Genomic DNA, 20895 nt, shown 5'->3' on the forward strand with positions numbered 1-20895 from the left:
CCCATTTTTAAATCGGTTGTGGCCTAAAACTAAATGTATTAAACTTTTTCCATTCCCTTTCTTTCTTTCTAGAGGGACTTAATGCTGACAACATCAAACAAGCCTCAGAGCAGTTGAACAATCGCTGGGTTGAGTTCTGTCAGTTACTGAGTGAAAGACTGGCATGGCTGGAGCACCAAAACAATATCATCGCATTTTACTCCCAGCTGCATCAATTGGAACAGACAGTAATTACTGCTGAAAATTGGCTAAAAGCACAACCAACACCAGTAGCAGGTCCTGATGCACTGAAAACACAGCTAGATAAGTGCAAGGTTAGAAATCCTGTCCTGATGTGTCTTAGCACTGTGCTTCATAGAGGTGGAAGATAAGTGTGGTGGGTCTATATCCCCCCCAAAAAATAATTTTGTACTTACTTCCACATCTGGCAATGGCCTTGTAAATCTGTACTATAAATGTAGACATTGAAATGTGCACCCAAACACACTTTAGCCATACAAACAAATGGAGCCCATGGTGGCGCAGAGGGTTAAACCCCTGTGCCAGCGGGACTGAAGACCACCTGGTCACAGGTTCAAATCCGGGGAGAGGCAGATGAGCTTCCTCTATCAACTCCAGCTCCTCCAGCGGGGACATGAGATAAGCCTCCTACAAGAATAATAAAAACATCAAATCATCCAGGCGTCCCCTGGGCAATGTCCTTGCCAATTCTCTCACACCAGAAGCGACTTGCAGTTTCTCAAGTCACTCCTGACACAACAAAAAACAAACAAACAAACAAGTGGTACAAAACGGATGCATCAAATTCACTGAATAAAAGGCAGTATATAAGAAATAAACAGGTAAAGATCCAAGCTTTTCTGGGTGATGAGCTGGGAAAGGAGTAGAGAAAGCGCAATGTTCAGCTGAAGGGGGCTGCTAGTTAAGGGTGAAGGGCATGGACAAAGGTTTAGAGGAGAAAGGAACGGACTTGTGACCTGGAAGAACTTAAGTCTGAGATGATGGGGAAAGCATTGTAGATTGACTGGTATCAAAAATTGCAGTCAGCGTCAGGATTTTGACAGCTGCAAGAGTCCAGGTAGTGGTGAAGGGCCTTGTACCATGTCAGAGCCCTCCTTTGTTGAGGATTGATCCCAAAGGTCTACAATCAATGACACAGCACTGCACTTTCATCCCATGCCCTTGTTCCTTAGCTACAATTTGCACTATCCCATTCCCATGTCTTGTTTACAGCCTGGCCATGTCTTACGATAGTTGTCACCATAGGTTATTGGGATTGTTCTGAGTTTTAAACTGTTTTATATGCTGTATGTTTTAGTTCATTGTATTTTATTGTGTGTTTATTTTATGCTCTGTTTTAGGCACTTTGTGCCATTTGTAAGCTGCCTGAGTCCTTTCAGGAAGATGGAGGTGGTGTACAAAAATAAAGTTATTATTGTTAATATTATTATTATTATTATTATTATTATTATTATTATTATTATTACGCTGTGCTAGAAATTTGGCATCTTATTACGAAACTGATGTGTTGTATTTGAATATAGATATTACTGTGCTAGCCTACTTTAATTCAGTGAATTCAGCATGGAAGACCACGAGTATGTGTGAGTACAGGACCCTTCTTGAGTGTTGTTGTACTAGTCAATGTCAATGTTTCCAGATAAGACATTCCCAGTGCCAGATTTATCACTGTGCTTAAGTACAAGGCTTCATTGGCCAGGGGACCCCATCTTCCTGCCCCCGAATTTTTTTATGATGGATTTTGCTTATGCGGTACAATTCTAAATTTGAAGGTGTCCTATTTTGGAGCAATTCCAAACATAATGATAACCTATGCATATGTGCTACGGAGTGTCAGACTACCAGGCTTCCCTCCTTCAGGACCCAAGGAAGGGACCTTCTAACTAACACAAGGCCTCATTTGTCCTAAATCTGGCACTGGACATTCCAATAATACACAGAACATTTACCACAGAAAGGGGTTATGAAAGATGTGAGGTTGGAATGTTGGCAACCTATGTATTAGTGTCTGAAAACACTTTATTCTTCTTCCTCTCTTTTGCTCTCATTTTTACTACATTCTGACTTTTAAAACTCCTAATATTTAGGATGAAGTTGCCCGATTTAAAAGACTTCAGCCCCAGATAGAAAAACTAAAGGTTCAAAGCAAAACACTGAAAGAGAAACAGCAAGGTCCGATGTTTCTGGAAGCAGATCTTGTTGCTTTTACCAACCATTTTAATCAAGTTTATGATGATGTGAAAGCTAGAGAAAAACATCTACAAACAAGTAAGTGTCATTTCTAATTATACATCATGGCCACCTGGGAATCTCTGAAGCAAAAGTCAAAGTTGTTATTCTTGTTCATTTTATTCAGTTTTTCTCATAAAGAAAATTTAATATGAAAGAAAATGCAAATTAAGATCTCTACTTTTCTGCTGTAATAAAAGCATAGTATAGTTGTTACTTTTACCATGTGGTTTCAAGTACTGTGCTAGGGTGTTCTTGGCAGAACTTCTTCGATGCATTCTTTTAAGGCTGGGAGAATGGGACTTGCCCAAGTTCATCAGTGAGTTTCCATGATTAAATGGGAATTTGAGTCCTGATCTCCTAGAAACGCAGTCCAGTGCTCAAACCTATTGTGCTGGTTCTATAGAGTTCTATGTAGGGGTGTAAATTTTGTTTGTTTTCTTTTGGCAAAACAAAACATGAAGCGATTGTCTCTAAACTGAACAAGTTTTTAAGGTTTTTATAGATTTTTCTTTTTCCTTTTTGATGCTTATTTTGATTAAAATTTCAAAGAAAAGCTTTTTGTGCAAAAAACATTGTTGGCCAGAATTCAGTTTTTATATAAAGAATATATTTGATGCTACTCCATTTTCGTTTAAATTATTACTGACAGGAAAAACATGGGTCTTGTCATTTTGGTTTTATAGTGGTCGGCAGTGTTTTGACAAGGATGACAAAATCTGCAAACATTCTTCACACCCCTAGGCATGTCTGGGGATGTAAACAATGCTAAAGTTATTATGGCATAAGCATTGATGGGGTACAATCTCTACATTGGATGTCTGGAATTTTTTAATAGTTAAAATCATAACAGAATGCCACCATCATTGATGTGCCATTGACATAAATAAGACATAAATCTAATTGTTGCTTGGAAGAAGAGGAGGAGGAGGTAATCAAAGTTTTTTATTTTACTTTCCACTCTATCTATAAATTTATATAGTCCTTGGTAGTTTTTGATAAAGCTTTTAGCAGTTTCTGTTAGCAAGTGCTTTCCTTATTTGAAGTTCTATGTTGCTAGTCTTGGTCCTGTTGAAGTGATTGGTTGAATCAGCACTTTGCATGAACTACAACTCTTTATTTGTTAAATATCATTTGTAGTAATTTCATTTGTGATATATGTGAGATATCTATGTATGACATAAAATGTTATCTAGAACTCCAATCTAATCTTATGCTTATATAAAAGGATATATGTACATAAATCTTATTCACTAAAAAAGCAGTAGTCAGAGAGTAATGGAAAAGAATTCAGTGTTGAAATTGTTGAAATACAATTTCACAGAGTTTGATTTAGGACTTATGTCTGTAATTCCACGATGCCTCCTCAAAAGAAAATGGAAGATACATTATTTGTTATCAATGCTGTTATGAAGGGTTCATGTACATACATGTAATCTTTATTTGGAATTGTCTAGATTGTTTATTTGGTGCCTTTCATGCCATTTTTCTCTGGGTAGTTTTATTCTTCATATACATTCTTCTGCTAACTGAAGTCCAAGTTTCATGTATCTGCTGAAATTATAAAAACAATGTCCCAGTCCCAATGTTTTCAAGCACCAGCTATAATTTCAAAAATGAAGGAAGTGGAATTTGGCATGGAACAGCCCAAAATATATCCAGGGCTTGCAGTCATGTGTACATGTGTGTACAGTAGCATGTATGCTCAAGTAAATTGTCTCTTCCCACTGGATGATGGGAGGTAATTTTTCTCACATAAGGATACTTTTCTCAGCCAGTTCCCAGATGAAACAGTTTATAAGTATTTCAATTGGTTCTCAGATTTATATCCCTTTCAGCTTTAGTAGCCTGGGACCATGGAAGGTGACTTTCAACAAAACTAAGTTACGTACATACATACAAAGGTATAAGAAAAAATATCCTTGAACTGTAAACACATTCACTTTTTTTGTTTTCCTTCTTATCCTACTCCTGCTGTTTTCAAAACGTTAACAGTGTTGTCAGGAATAGTTTTCAGAGATGACATTATTTCTAGCTTTGGATTTTCTTCTAAAGAAATAAAATGGGGTTTTAAATCATTCTTGAAATGTGTGGTTTCCACTTGAGGAAATAATGTAAATGGCTTTGGGCAGAAATGCATAATTTGTCACTTTAACTATGAAGTAAATATCACCAACAAAACAACAAACCAAGTGACAATCACTTGTGCTTTCTCTCTGCTGTACAATTTTAAAGGCAGCTCTCACATGTGTTTCAGATAGAATCTGACAAACAGTTTTAAGTTTTATTTAATAGGTTATAGTTTCCTAATGCTTTTGAAGCTAAAGCGAGCTCAATGTGTTTAAAGCATAGAAGATTTAATCCTTCCTCCTTTTCCAAAATTTCAAAACTACACCTGATGACCTTGAACTGATACCTAGTGATAGAACTAAAACAATGTTTATTTCTTTAAATTGCATCTTACCTTTCTCTCACTGAGCAGTATTAGTCACCACTTAATACACATATGTAGCTCACTGATTCTCTGTTGTATTAATATTCTGTTTCACTTATCATTGAAAGTATACTTACCAAGGGTAATTGGCTGAGTTAACAATATAGTAATAGTTTGATTCTTCTAGGTTAGTAATAATTGGATCATTAATGCTAAAAATGAAAAGGCATCTGTCATAGTTCAGATTCAAATCTAATTCACTTTATTCCAATTCTTGTTTCTATGATAAATAAAACTGAATCAATTAAGTCTGCACTCCTTCCTTCATTTTAATATATCTATATATGCCTAGATATACCTAGATATTGCTATAATGTTGTTAGAATGTTGTTCGAATCATAGAATTGGAAGAGACCTTATGGGCCATCCAGCCCAACCCCCTGCCAAGAAGCAGGAAAAGAGCATTCAAAGCAACAAAGACTGGTGGCCATCCAGTCTTTGTTTAGTATCCACTGAGCATACAGATAAAACAGTAAAGACATTGTAAACACAATTTCTAATTAAAACAATGTAATAACTAAAATTAGTCTTACATGTCATATTTAATTCAATCTAATGTACATATTTTAAAGGTAAACTATGTCTTGTTGTGCTCTTTGTTGGTAATGAGCCCAAGAAAGCAGGACTGATACTGGGAAGAAGGCAAGGAACCAACAAAGCCTCTATTGGTCTGAAAGGAGGAAGGCAAACAGCCTATGCAAAAGAATAATCCTGAGTTTCTCACTCCCTTACACCCTCTTGCCTTCACCTCGAACCTGGAAAAAAGAATTGCAAGGAGGAGGAGGAGAAAGAGAGTAAGACTGCATTCTCTTTGGAGCAGAGGCTTCCAAAGTCTTCAAAGGGATGCAGAGCAGCTCTCTTGTAACTCCTCTTTCCAGTAATGAGGCCAAGGTGGGGGAGAGGTAGAAGCTTAGGATTGTTCAGCATCCCTTTGGAAAGTTTGGAAGGCTCTGCTCCAAGGAAAATGCAGCCTTCCACTTTGTTTTTCCTCTCACCCCTCCCGCCCTCCTTCCAGGCATGGTGCCTGGAAAGGGTGCTCCGAAGAGGGAGAAGGAGGAGGGGAAGGAGGAGAGCCTTTCAAACAGTCCAAAATGATTATGCTTTTGGGCTTGACGGGTCCGGAATCAGATTGGCAATGGGTAAAGCGAAGGGATGTGGGTACATGATCAACAGAAGTAGGGGTCTCTCATTGGTCCTGAGGGTAGCTTGGGGCACCAGGAAGTGCAGATGTTGGACAGTTGGGGGCTGCTGTCATTGACTGGCTGGAGAAGCAGGGATGCTGCACAGTGCCCAACAGACATATTACATTTGCCAGCAACCCCCCCCCCCCCATGGTAAATCAATGGTACACAAACTCAAGTAAATATGGTATATTTATAGTGTTGTGTTTTATTGTCTTTTTTCTGGCTATATATGTTCTATGTCCTATGTCTATGCTCTATGTATTATAAAGAAGCATGACCATCATCAATAATAATAATTGTATTTCTGCTAATCTTCTCTGTATTGTTCCAATTTTATTATATGTACTGCTGAAACATGCACGCTGTAATAATTGTATTTTTTACTCACCTCTCCTTGTGGCCTGAAGTGGGTATCATTGGTATCAGTATCATCATCATCATCATCATCATCATCATCATCATCATTTAGAACCCAAAACATGATTTGTTTGCTTGTTTGAATTCATATATAATTTTTAAAAAAGAGCTTCATGTCATTAGCATATGGAACACACCTGGAAGTTTTCCCTGTGAGACCCCATTCAGTGATGTTATGTGGCTATCTAAGAACTATGGGGACAAAATATCACCTTGAGATATTGCACTTCAAAGTTGCTGGGAGATGTTAACAATCTCCAAGCAAGATTGGAGGGATTGCCAATCTCTGACTGTAAACTGAAAGAGAGCTACTGTAAAAGTATGTGCTGGTCAGTGACAATAATAAAGTTTTGTACTTGTATTGTAAAAGTGATGGACCACCAGGAAAATACTGAAAACCCCTGAGAGCTGAAAGGAATTTGATAAATATAATTGCTATCATTCTGAGAAAAGTCAGTAATTCAGAGTAAACACATTTGAAGATCAGTGTTCCATGGATACATTGTGACCATGTTTTTATCATTAAAGTTACATTACCAAATGTCAGAAAGTGAATATCTCCAACTTAGCATTTCCAACTTCTTTTGGCAATTTTTGAGCTGCCTTGTTGGCTTTAGTTAAAACTATCACTGGAGACAGAAGGTATCAACTTTGCTTACATGCAAAATGCATTCTACTGAAGTCAATGGCAGAACTCCAGTTTATAGGAATAGGTTTTATGTTATACCCTAGTGCCTCCACAGATGTTACCTATTTAAATGCATTGGTAATGCTATCTAATGGGGGCAGTTCAATAAAATGCTACTTGTGTTTTTCTACTATGCTAATGTTCTAATCTAAACATTTAACAGATGTCCTAAATAGAACACAAAGCACAATGGCATGAACCATAAAAAGAACATTGTGAGTTTTAGCAATAGCATTAAAAGGAGAGCAATATTCCTAAATAGTCACCTTCTCCCTTACAATCTGCCCCGAACACTGAGGTCCTTCAGGGAGTGGCTAATCCAGCCCGCCAGAACTCGATTGGTTACCATCACCCAGGGACCTCTTCATCGACCACCCCAAGACTGTGGAATAACCTAATAGAAGAACTCAGACAGCTGGATCAGCTGTCAGAATTTAAAACCCATCTTTTCTGGTAGACCTACCCAGTCAGTTGTAATCACACATTTTTAAATTGCATATTATGTTCAATCTTTGTTCTGTGTATTTCAACATGCATTTTGTAGAAATGTGTTTTAATATGTGTATTTTACATTATGTTTTTAGATGATTGTGTGTTTTAGTGATGTTGTAACCCGCCTCAAGCCATGAGGAGAGGCGGGTAAGAAATAAAATTTGTATTATTATTATTATTATTATTATTATTATTAAATAGAAGATGTGAGAACATGCTGTCTTGTTAATTTTTTTCAAACCAATTTTATGATATGATAGTTCATAACAATTCATAATAAAGCTGTGCCACAATACTCACATTTTAAAAAAATCCTTTCATTTGAGCATATGTTTTTAATTTCTAAAGTGCCCCAAGTGTATTTTGTTGCTGTTTTAGAGGGTTCAATTTATGTCTGTATTGTGTGTATTGTATGTCATGTTCCAGCATGCTTTTATGATTTTTTTAAATTCCTCTTGCTGAAGTTTTTTTCAGACAGTCACATGATGTGAATTATCATTCCTCACAGGGAAGACACAGAAGATTGCACCTAGCTCTCACTACCCAAGATTTTTTAAGATAAAAAATTCAAAGGACATCTATGTGTAGAATAGGGCATGTAGGGGGTCAGTAGGATGGTTATGTGGTGGTGGTCCAAAAAACTGATCATGCGACCACCAATCACCAAAGCAGCACTAAAGTGCTAATGAGGAGTAAGTGTGAAAAAGATTTATATAATTCAGTATTCTTCTGAAATTAAACTGCAACTGGACAGCAAGCTCATGCAATAATGTCCTAAAAACCACCAAAATTTGATTTGCAGAAATGAAATTAAATTTTCTTCACTTTTCTTACCTCCCATGTAGCTTTGGATAGTTTGCCACCTGAGCACTATAAAGAAACTATGAACACTCTCCTCTTGTGGATACAGCAGTCAGAAGCCAAATTGTCCACACCTCAAGTTACAGTCACAGAATTAGAAATAATGGAGCAGAGACTCAGGGAGTTGAAGGTAAATGCTAATAGCATGTTTTGGATTATCAATAAATACTTGGTAATAGTATAAAAATGTTGAGCTATATTGACATTTTTCAAAATGCTGAACACTGTGGTATAAAATTTAAAAAGCAGTTCTATATCATATTAATATTTTATATTTCAGGATTTACAAGCCTCATTGCAAGAACAACAAAGTGGACTCAACTATTTAAGCACAACTGTAGAACAAATGTCTAGGAAAGCTCCTGTCGAGGTCAGCCAGAAGTATCGATCAGAAATTGAGGGAATTCTTGGCCGATGGAAGAAGCTATCTTCTCGGCTAGTGGAGAACTGCCAAAAGCTGGAGGAGTTTATACCCAAGTTACAACAGTTCCAGGTGAGCTGCACTTTCTTCTTCCTATAACTCTCATATTTATTGCAGTGATAAGAGCAAAAAGACTCAATACTGCTAAGCTACTTTTGGCTGCTGATAACTAACAGAATGTTTTCTTGTTTCCATTTCTTATGGCTTATATGTACACTTGCAAATAGGCAGGATTATTTAAATTACCAAAAGTTTCATATCTTTCCAGTATCCTCATCACATTTTCCTGGTCAAAGATTTGAGGAAACATAATATTTTTTTTATAAAAAAAACCATGTATACTAGTCAGTAACTACTGCTCTACTTATCTGCCAACTCACAGCATATTCAATTATGTAAAAGTGCCACGATGCTAGGGCTCTGCCATTATTCAGACAGAGGTGAATCAAACAAACCCCCAGTTTGTGGCAAATAGTTTAATTAAACAGCACTTACTTTCTGGCTGTTTTAGTAGTCCAAAACATAAAACATAAAGATAGCACTCAGCCACAGAATATATAAAAAAACGGATAGCAAATGCTACAGCATAGTCAAAGGGTCCAGTTCATTCGTCAAATGCCGAGAGTTCAATGAGCAAAGTCCAGGGATCAAGAGTGTTTAACGTAGTCAAAAGTCAGTCCAAAGATTCAAGGTCCCAAGAGTACAGGAGACAAATCAGGATACCAAAAATCCACAAACCTGGGAAAAAACCAGCAGCATCTACCACCAAAATAAGACAAATAGTTTTCTCCCAAAGATCAGTCCCAAGGCTAGCTCATTATATCCAGAAACACCCAGCTGCAACCTATCTCTTGCATACCTCCACCCTTAATTGCTTTCACCCATGATCTCTTACTTACAGATTACTCAACCCTTTAGAACTAAGACTTATATTAACCCTTCAATCACCAACTGCTAGGCCTACCACCACCAACCACCACCAATTGCAGAACATGATATATGATAAAAAGCACATCTACAAGAGACACCTATCTATGAAGCATAGGACATTTAAAATACTTTACTTTGTTTAATTTGAGAAGGTTTTTCAAGGTGGTTCCAGACAACAGTTTAAACCGGGAACAATTGTGTTTTAAAAACATGAACGTTCCCAGCTTCTAATCCACACACACCACCGAAAGTCCATGCTTTCTGAAGCAGGTGTCCAAATGCTCTCCCAAAACCTTTTGGGAGGACAGGGAGACAGCCTCCCCTCCCAAAACCCATTAAAAACAGGGGGGGGGGGAGTAAAATTAACTTACCAACCTCCATTAGGCCTAACAGCATACTTCCTGGAATGTACCAATTACTTTGAAGAATGAGGGGGTGGTCTCTCCTGCCTCCCCCTGCTTTCTTGCACATAATGGTACATTCCAGGAATTCTACTGTGTTATTTTTACTCCCTCCCCTAGTTTTAATAGGGTTGGGGTGCGGCAATCTCTTGGACAGCCACAGGGAAGTCCCAGGACTTAAGGGTCATCTAATGGGCTTGCTGTCAATTATTTTCCTGCTTGCAATCATTATTTTCCTGCTTTATGGTGAATGCAATCGCTTTTCTGTGGGACATTATCTGGATGCCCCACTTTAAAATGAGGGAGCTCCTGCTTTTAGAAGGCTGTCTGGATGTGCCATAGGATGAACACAAGGAAACTATTCTTTTGATGAGGTGAAAGTAAAAAATAGCAAGTAGGGCACTTGCTTAAAAAATGAGAACACACACACACACACACACATATATATACACATTGCAAATTTTAAAATTAGTCTTTCTCTTTACTGATAATGCTGTACTGTAATATTTTGTCACTAGTAATTGTGTTATGTAGTATAATGCAGTGCCTTTTCCAATCCAGAATGACTCTAAAACCCTAAAGAAATGGATGGCTGAAGTGGATGTTTTTCTAAAAGAAGAATGGCCTGCCCTTGGAGATTCAGAAGCACTGGAAAAGCAGCTAGAACAGTGTACGGTAAGTCCACTCCATGAGACCTTAATGGGCTGCCTCCACAATGCACCTATCTCCACATATGCACACACAGAAATCCACCAAATGTAGTCTAAGGCACTGCTTCTTAAACCGTCCTGACCTCAAATTGTATCCCCTTCGCTCAATGTTGGGGTCACAAAGATTTGAGAACAACAAAGGTTTTGCCACCTTGTGAATCTTTTGGACATTTGCACAGATCTGTTAGCAACAATGTGCAATATTTATTGTCATCTCTGCAGAAAATATTTCTATTGGGCTTCATAAAAAGGAAAATCAGCCTGTTGAGCAGGCCTTGCAAATGCTGATTTTTATACCTATTTTATATAGGTATAAATATAAAATGTATACCTTTATAAAATAGGGGTTATGTAAAAATAACTGGGCAGAAAGGGGTCACGAGTAAGAAAAGTTTAAGACATTCTGCTTTAAGAGATATTGCTGTAGTAGAACCTGCGAGTAACAATGCTACCTGTAGTGTGGACACTAGAAGGGGAAAACAGGTTACTCGGGAGCAGGAGTCTGATGAGGAGCAACAAAGAAAGAGGATCCAGGATATACTTAATGCTCCCACAGATGAGGAATCATTCTTGGGTTTCTCTGGGGACGATGGGTCAACAAGTGAGGAGGAGGAGGAAAACATCATGGATTGTTCTAAGGGAAGGAAAAGGACTACTCAGGAGCAGGAGTCTGATGAGGAGCAACAAAGGAAGAGGATCTGGGATATACTTACTGCTCCCACAGATGAAGAATCATTTATGGGTTTCTCTGCGAGTGATGGGTCTGGGAGTGATGAGGATGGGGATGACACATTGGACTGCACTAAGGTAAAAGAGGTACAAGATGTATGTGCAGCGCCGACGTCTAGTGACACGTTTATGGGTTTCTCTGGTAATGAGGATTGGCAAACTGGAAATACTGGGGTGGGGTGGGGTGGGGTGGCTGAACCCTTAAAAAACACTCTGGCTACTAGTAAGATCTAACTATGTAGCTTGTGGGGATTCTGGGGTGTGTGTATGCCTTGTGAAGGAGATGTGAAGGTATTTGCATGCCTTCACAACCCCTATCAACATATAGTAATCTCTTGGATCTCCCAGTGTTTCTATAGGTAAGAAATATGCCCAGATGGTTCCTTGCTTTCATTAGATGTAGTAATGTACTATTTTCTTGTTTGACACAAAGCACCACTCTCATATCAGGAACAATAGACATGTCTTGCTGGACCATTCACGTGTAGGTGTTTTATCAGTTAATTTCTCTGAACTGTATTATATATAACTGGTATTTATTGGTAATATTCCTTTCAAATACTAAATAGAGCTGACTCCACTTAGCTTCCAGGATCAGATGGATCTGGTTGCCCTTCCATTGCCTATTCCTCATATTTTAGCTTTTGTTGTGAGAATCAATCCTTGCTGCTGTAGCAATCCGTTGCCCTTTTCTTTTTGTATTGCATTTTTGTATTTTTCCAGTGCAATCTTTGCATATATTTGGGGTTTATCCTGCTTTGGCACTGTTTAACTTATTTAATTGAGCTGCCTGTATAAAATGGGCTGAATCTTAAGACCAGGAAGAAACAATTTGACTAATCAACCAAAAATGTAATAGACTAGGATACTACAGATGTAAGAAATTAGTTTCAACTTTGCTTCAAATTGTCTGGCATTGAAGATTCTATAATAATTCTGTTTATATTTCTGGCTCTGTTTATAATTCTGTTTATATTTCTGAACATAATCGATTTCAAAGAAGTATTTTACAAATCATAGATGAATATGTAAGCTCTGTGCACTGCATTTTTCTCACAAAGCTTACAAGTTCTGCAAGAGTCCCCACAGAGGCTTAAGACATCACCAAGTATTGATGTTTCTGTCACAGGATTTAGAGACTATTCCAACTATCCCAGCAGAGTTTGTAATCATGAGTTTTCAATTTATAATCTATAACTGTTTTACTCATCAAAAATTTCAGGTACATATCAAGTATTCTGATTTGTTGCATAAATTTGTGAAATATTCTCCCTAAGGTTTAAATGTATCTCAAAAGGATTAAATGTAAATTAAAAGCTACAAATCATGATTGCATGATCTATAGTCTAAATTCGGTGTTAGTCCTGACTAGAACATACCAATTAAAATAAATTGAAACTATTCATTATCACTCCTTAAAGTTGCAGTATTTCATTGGGTTCACTTTAGTTCAAGCTAAAAGTCAGAAACTTAGTGTAATGCTACTGAAGATCATGTTTGGACTCAAGTCTCAGATTTCTACCTTAGCATTCCAAGAGGAAGAAAGAAGAATCCCTGTCATAACTACAACACATGTACAGTCTCAGTAGCATTTTAGAAACTGCATTGCCTTTATCTAAGAGGACACATTAAATTAGATGGCATTGAAGTTGTATAGTAATTTGGACACTCTAATAAAAAGGCATAATAGAAAGATTTACTTGGGGAAGAATAGAAATAAGAAAGAAAGGCTTAGAGAAGCAACAGCAAGCAATTAACACAGAGATTATACAAACACAGCAGTGGGAAAGAAATTCTGAGAAAGGATTGTTTGGGTTTTTTGTGGCAGGAAGAAGGAAAGAGAAATAATCAGAAACTAGGAGGAAGAAAATTTAATCAGAAACTTAAAAAGGAAGGAGAAACAATTAAATCACAGGAGATTAAAGTCAGCTAAAGGAAACCACGTCCAAAGATCACTACTCCAATGATTCCTTAACTTTATTTTATACATTCTTAATGAAGAAAATAAATAAAGAAAGATGAACTGGTAGTATTATTTGAGTCAAAATCTTTCCCATATTCAATAATGATTAGAAAATCATTGATTAAACATTCCTTACATTAAGAGATGGAACTATCAATCTTTTGAACTTATCTGTTCCTTCCATCTCTTCCACTACCAGCACCCCTACAGAAACAAAACCTATAAAGGATATTTATTTATTTATTTATTTATTTTACTGGGGGGGGGGGGTGGGGGGGTCAAAGTGGTGTATATCAAATAATGGCAAGATTCAGTGCCAACATACATATAGAACCAAAGCATAATATCTAAATGATGACGTATAACTATAAATCAAAACCATTAAAATCATATTAAGCATGAAACATAAACAACATTTAGACATTAAAAATACAATTAAAACATCTTTATATTAACATTAAAATCACATAATCCAAAATTGTAATCCGAAGCCATTCCAATTGTCAATTGCAGGTATACAGGCTGAGCACCCCTTACTGAAGTGCTTGGAACCAGAAGTGCTCTGTATTTTTCCCCCTGATTTTGGAATACTTGCAAATTTATAATGGGATACTTTGGAGATTGGACTCAGATCTTAACATGATATTCCATTTAAGTTTTATGTACACATAACTAGAAGATATGTTTGTTTTATTTAAAGCATTCATAAACTGCCCTTCTCACCTCGAAGGGGACTCAGGGCGGAGCAGAACATATAAACAGCAAACATTCAATGCTGGGACATAAATAGACTATACACATGCTTAAACATTAAAGTCACTAAGATAGTGTTATATGCAATAGTTTTAATAATTTTGTGCATGAAGCAAAGTTTATGTACATCAGAAGCAAAACCATAACTATCTCAGCTACCAATGCAAACTAATTTTTTTTTTGTTTTTTAAAGTATTTCAGACTTCTAGTTTCTCAACCAATACCATTAAGTGTCTATTACAATTCACCACGCAAAATGAAATTTCATTTTTGGTTGTTTCAGAAGGAGGCCAGTTTTATATTGGAATCAATATGAAAGGGTGTTATTCAACTCAGTACTCTGAATGTATCCAAATCCAGTGCACATCCCTATTTAAAGGCCTGACAGGGTGTTGAAGCATGTTAGATGAGACAACTATAAGAGAGTTGGGAGAAGTAATGAAACTCCAGAAAACTCAGTGATTGCAAAGTGAATATTAATAGCTGAGTGACAGATCAATGGTATCAGTTGTGTATGGCTTGCTTTTGGTCTGTATATGATTCTATGATTTGCCCATAGCCTGAATAGATTCTATGATTTGCCTATATCAGTTTTCAATTAAAAAGGGACAGATTTTTGCCAAAAGCACCTTCCATACTCCTGAGTATGGGAGGAGCAGCATAACCTCTGGAATGATTAACATTTTAGGCTCAAAAGAGACGTTTTTATAGTTGAAATCAGCTCCATGTGTGCAATCATAAATCAGACATTTTTAAAAAGTTTGTGCTGTTCTTCTTAAACATGGCTACTCTTAGTAGAAAGGAAATAAAAGAGGAAAAGGCAGGGAGTGGCATTAGCAGTAAAGATCCCCCAAATCACTTTCCACACAGTAAATTCTAGATTAACCTATTGAGTTTAAATTTTCAATTACTCACCACCTAATCTTCCAGTGAGAAGTGTTCTCTCAAAATATAGCAAATATGTGCCCCCTGGGTACAAGGCAAACTCTTTATTTATGTGTGACCTGGGGGCTCTACAAAGTTTCTAGAGGAAAAAATACAACTCCCCCTAAGATAGAACAATTGCCCAGCCCTCATTCATATCAACACTGAAGTCCTTTTCTGGCAAGGAAATCAACTGTATTTCTTCAATTCTAAGATGCAGTTTTTTCCTACATAAACATCTCTAAAAATTGGGTGTGTCTTAAAATCACAGGTGTGTCTTGCATATTTTCGGTGGTGGTGGTGGTACTGAAATTAGGTTGCATCTTACAATTGATGGCATCTTACAGCAGAAGAAATATGGTACATTATTGCACATGTAGCTTTTCTATGATGACATGCTGTTTTCACATAGGCAAACTGATGCTCACCCCTTTCATGTTTAAATGACAAACCTCTGGAATGCCTGAACAGTGAACACACCTATGTAGCACTTAAAAAGCTTTGTTGGCTGGGAAAAGACATTAAATAGTTGGAAGAAGGACCAAAGGGAAGCAGTCTTCCCTCCAGTCTGCCTCTTTCAGACAATTAGGGAACAGGAGGGGATTCCTGCTCCTGGTTGGCTAAACGCAAGAGCATGAGAGGAGTATGTGCAGCACAGGGCTCTCTGGGAAGGGGAATCATGCAGTAAATGGTGGGTGGATGGAGCACCTCTCACCACAAATTCACTGCCCCATTGAGTCAAGCAGGACATGTCACTATTTTTATTTTTAATACTGTAATATAATCAGTTTTCTTCATTAAGCTTATATTGTTAAAAATATGGTTTTATTTCAAAGCTTGTTTCTTTGTCTAATTGAGAGCTATATATGTGTAAGGATTGCAATGAAATTTATATTATTTATTCTCCTTCAGGCACTTGTGAATGATATCCAGACAATCCAGCCCAGTTTAAACAGTGTTAATGAGATTGGAAAGAAAATGAAGAATGAAGCAGAACCAGAATTTGCATCCAAACTACAGACTGAACTAAAAGAACTTAATGCTCAATGGGATCACATTTGCCAACAGGTACTCTCTCTCTTGCTGTGAATGGTTCTTTCAAAATGCAATTCCAGATATCTCATTAAGCATAGTTTTCCCCACTTCGTGCATAACTGCCGAATGTGAGAGGCAGAGAAAATAATAGCCTCCCATCTTATTGATTTTATTTACCACTAGCTTAGGTACCCAAAAATGGCCGGGTTCAATATTTGGTAATTTGTAACACTTTATTAGTAAAAGTCATTGTTTTTTGGATTTTATGAATGGTCCCATTAAGAAAATGTATAAGGATGTAGGTGGACTGCAACTCACGTCATGCCAGGTTAATCCCTACAAGTACTTAAAGCTGGGTATGTGTTCCAAGTTTGGTCAAGATCCATTGATGGTGGGGGTCACAGTGTTGTCTAGATGCAGGGTGAACTACAACTCCCACCATGCCAGGCTAGTTGTTGTCATCCCCCAACCCCTTCAGCATGTTCTGTTGCTCATGGGGGTTCTGTGTGCCGGGTTTGGTCCAGATCTGTCATTAGTGGGGTTCAGAGTACTCTGTAGATGTGGAGTGAACTACAACTCTCACCATACTGGGTCATTCCCCCCAAATAACTCCAGGACATTAATGTATTCATATGTTTTTGTGTACTTATGATGTTGTTGCTTTTGCTTATGTTTTGGTTTTATTTTGCTGTAATATGTTGTCTGTCCCGTTGGGGAGATGGTGGCGGGGTATAAATCAAATTGATTATTATTATTCTGTCATTCACTGGGGTTCTGTGTGCCAGGTTTTGTCTCACTCCATGATCAGCGGGGTTCAGCGTGCTCTCCAGATGTAAGGTGAATTACAACTCCCACCATGCTGCCCCAGTCCCCCCAAGCCCCGTGTCAGGAGGCACAGCCATTCTCCAAAGACTTAGTCAGAGACAGTCTCAACAGTCAATACATCAACAAGATACCGGCTGTAGCTCTAATACAAGATAATTGCTTCCAGCAAAGGGCTATTGCAAACACCAGATATTTATGCTGCTACTAGAAACTCTTACAGGTATGAAACCCTTCTGAGTCAGTTGATTGGACCTTGACAGCTGAATAGCATTGATCCTCAGCTGAAGCCAGGCAGGCAAGTCAACTCCCGTTCTTCAGTCTGATCTTGCCCTGACATATCCTGTCTATATCAGAAAGGCTGGGCTCCTGTTCAGTAGTAGTGAGCTCCAAAGTGTCAGGCTGTTCAGGAGACTGCTTGACATTGGCCCAAAATTTGGCTGCTGGAAGAAAACCCTCTTCTCCATCATTCTCATTCAAGTCCTCAATCCTGACACCCTTCTGTAAGTTCACAGCAGCCGCTCCCAGAAAAGACACAGGACGCCAATCCGTAATCAATCAGGAAACTTTTACTACTGGATACACATACACAATGAAAGCCAGGATTGGCATACAGACGCAAGTCAACCCTTATATACCCTCCCCCACATTCGAATCCCCTCTTCCCGCCGACTGAGGATCCCGCTCAATATTCCCCGCCAAACCACCAACTGCCCTTTCCAAGGCCACCAGCTGCAAATCCTTATCGGTTCTCCATGTCAGGAATCTGGTTTTTTGCGCCACCATCCAAGGCCAGGAAACCGAGTCCTGACATAACGTCCCCCTCCTCCTCCTCTTCTTCCTGGAAGGGAAATATACATCACCATCATGTCCCTTCTTTGTCTAGCGGACCTTGGTATTTCTTTAACAGGCTACAATGGAACGTTGGGTGTACCTTCCCCAAAACCTTTGGCAGTTTCAATGTATATGTCACATCATTTACCTTGTCAGAAATCCTGAAAGGACCAATGTATTTAGGAGACAATTTCCGAGAGGGGGTATTTAGCTTGAGGTTTTTGGTGCTCAGCCACACTAATTCCCCTTCTTCCAATCTATCTCCCTCCCTCCTTTTCCGGTCCGCAAACAATTTATACCTTCGTTGGGCTTCTCGGAGTGATTTTGCCACTTCCTCCCAATTCGCTTTCACCTTGTCTGGCCACCCTTCCTTTCCCCACAGCTCTTCCCCCCAACTCGGCAGCTTTGGTAAAGGGGTTACTTCCATGCCGTATACTATCTCAAAGGGGGATTTCCCTGTGGACGCGTGACAGGCTCCATTGTATGCGATTTCTGCAAACGGAAGTAAGTCGGCCCAATCGGTTTGGCACTGGTTTGTGTATGTCCTTAGGAACAGTCCCAAAGTCTGTTGTGTGCGCTCGACCCCCCCATTGGTCATGGGATGGAACGCTGAACTCAGGGTCCTTTCCACTTCCATCAACTGCATGAACCCTTCCCAGAATCGGGCCGTAAATTGCACCCCTCGATCACTGATCACCTGGTCCAGGCAGCCATGCAACCGGTAGATATGTTTGATAAACAGCTCAGCCAATTTTTCTGCAGATGGCAATTTAGGCAGCGCTATGAAATGTGCCTGTTTGGAGAATAAATCCATCACTGTCCATATGTAGCGTTGACCTCGGCTATTTGGGAGTTCGCCCACAAAGTCCATAGCAATTACCCTCCAAGCCTTTGATGGCTCTGTCACCTTTTGTAATAACCCCGTTGGCTTTTGTGTGGTTGCCTTACTTTGTGCACACGCATTACATCGGGATACATACAATTTGGTGTCACCCCTCATCCCGGGCCACCAACACTGACGTACCAACATTTTTAGGGTTTTTGTTACTCCCCAATGTCCTGCTCCCTTGTTGCCATGGCATCTGACCATCATTTTTTCCCTTAAGTTGCCTGGGATGTATAACTTCCTGTGCACAAACCCCAACCCGTCCTTCCATTCCACCTTTTCCTTGTTTCTCTCCAGCCACTCATCCTCCTTGCATGCTTGCCTTAACTCCTCCTCCCAGCCCCCGTCCTTGCTCTCAACCCCCACCAGCTTCCGACTGCGCTCCGTTTGTGCTCGGGTTTGCACCGCCATGCCCCACTGTTGTTCCGAAAATATGCTCCCCTTTGGGCCTTGCCCCCTCCCTTCATTCTCCGGCATTCTTGACAACGCATCTGCGACCACATTTTGCTTCCCCTTTTGAAATCTTAGCTTAAAATCAAATCTGCTGAAGAACTGCCCCCATCTTATTTGTTTCGCCGACAACCTCCTGGGCGAAGTGATGTATTGTAGATTTCTATGGTCGGTCCACATCTCAAAGGGTATGCCGCTTCCCTCTAGCAAGTGTCTCCATGTCTCCAGGGCTCTCAAGATTGACAGAGCTTCCTTTTCCCACACTGGCCAGTTCCGTTCCATTTCACTGAACTTTTTTGAGATGAACCCGCAGGGTTTCAACCTCCCTTCCCTATCTCTTTGCATCAAAGCTGCCCCGTAAGCCCAATCTGACACGTCGCAGTGGATCACGAATGGCTTACTTAGATCAGGGTGGATTAGGACCGGCTCCCCTGTGAACCTGCGTTTTAGTTCCTCAAAAGCCTTCTGGCACTCTGGTGACCAATTTAACTTTGCTCCCGGGGATCGTACCTTTACCGTTTCCCCCTTTCCCTTCAGCAGTTCAGTTAAGGGCAGAGTCACCTGAGCAAAGTCCTCTATGAAACCCCGATAGAAATTTGCAAACCCGAGGAAAGATTGCAACTGTTTGCGTGTTTGGGGAGGGCTCCACCCCCTGACATCCTCCACCTTTGCCGGATCCATTGCTATCCCTCCCTTGGAGATTCGGTATCCCAGGAAATCTATCTGCTCCCTATTGAACTCACATTTTGGCAGCTTTGCAAACAATTTTGCCTCCCTCAATTTCTGGAGCACCTCCCTCACCAATCTAACATGGGATCGTCTATCCCAGGTAAACACAATTACATCGTCCACAAAGCAATACACCCCGCGATACAGTAATGGATGTAACACCTCATTAATCATTTGCATAAATGCTGATCCAGAGCCTTTAAGTCCAAAAGGACAGACGGAATATTCAAAATGGCCGAGCGCACAGGTGAACGCCGTTTTCCACCTGTCCTCGGGCCTTATGCGCAGCTTATGATAAGCCTCGATCAAGTCAATTTTCATGAACACCCTTGCTTCTGACAGTCTCGATAGCAAGTCCTTAGTTAGTGGCATGGGGTAGTTGTTGGTTGTGCTCACTGCGTTCAGCCCCCTATAGTCCACACACAGCCTCAACGAGCCGTCCTTTTTGTGCCTAAACAGCACTGGGGCCCCCAAGGGTGATTCGGATGGCCTTATAAACCCTCGGGCCAAGTTTTTGTCAATATATTTCCTCAGTTCCTCCATCTCCTTGACCGACATGGGGTATAATCTACTCCTGGGCAACTTAGCATCCTCATTGAGTTCAATCTTTACCTCGACCCTCCTAGGAGGGGGAAGCTGATCCGCTTCCTTTTCGTCAAATACATCCTCAAAGTCTCTGTACTCATGGGGAATTTCCTGCACTCCGCCTGCCGTGCCTTCTTCCCCCTTGCAACACTCCCCCCCTTCTTCGCTCTGGAAGGCTATGCTGCCTTCCCTCCAATTGATTTGTGGGTTAGCTTCCTTTAACCATGGCATCCCCAGTATTACATTGTAAGTAGCCATAGGGGATACTACGAAGGTTATGCCACCTTCCCAGCTCCCCACTTTACATCTCACTTCTCCCACTTCAAATCACGCCGGG

The 20895-nt window shown here is 39.6% G+C and overlaps 1 protein-coding gene across 15 annotated transcripts in view; it reads left to right on the forward strand.

Moving 5' to 3' along the window:
- DMD (dystrophin) overlaps window positions 1-20895 on the forward strand; it is a 1568405-nt gene that overhangs the window by 664448 nt on the left and 883062 nt on the right. For all 15 annotated transcript variants that reach the window (XM_067466757.1, XM_067466754.1, XM_060770144.2 and 12 more), the window contains 6 exons: window positions 73-314; window positions 2109-2289; window positions 8371-8516; window positions 8667-8879; window positions 10700-10813; window positions 16130-16285. In XM_067466757.1, the coding sequence (XP_067322858.1) occupies window positions 73-314; window positions 2109-2289; window positions 8371-8516; window positions 8667-8879; window positions 10700-10813; window positions 16130-16285 (1052 nt within the window). The remainder of the gene's footprint in view (window positions 1-72; window positions 315-2108; window positions 2290-8370; window positions 8517-8666; window positions 8880-10699; window positions 10814-16129; window positions 16286-20895) is intronic.

This window comes from Anolis sagrei, chromosome 3, assembly GCF_037176765.1.
Source record: "Anolis sagrei isolate rAnoSag1 chromosome 3, rAnoSag1.mat, whole genome shotgun sequence".
Taxonomy (NCBI): Eukaryota; Metazoa; Chordata; class Lepidosauria; order Squamata; family Dactyloidae; genus Anolis; species Anolis sagrei.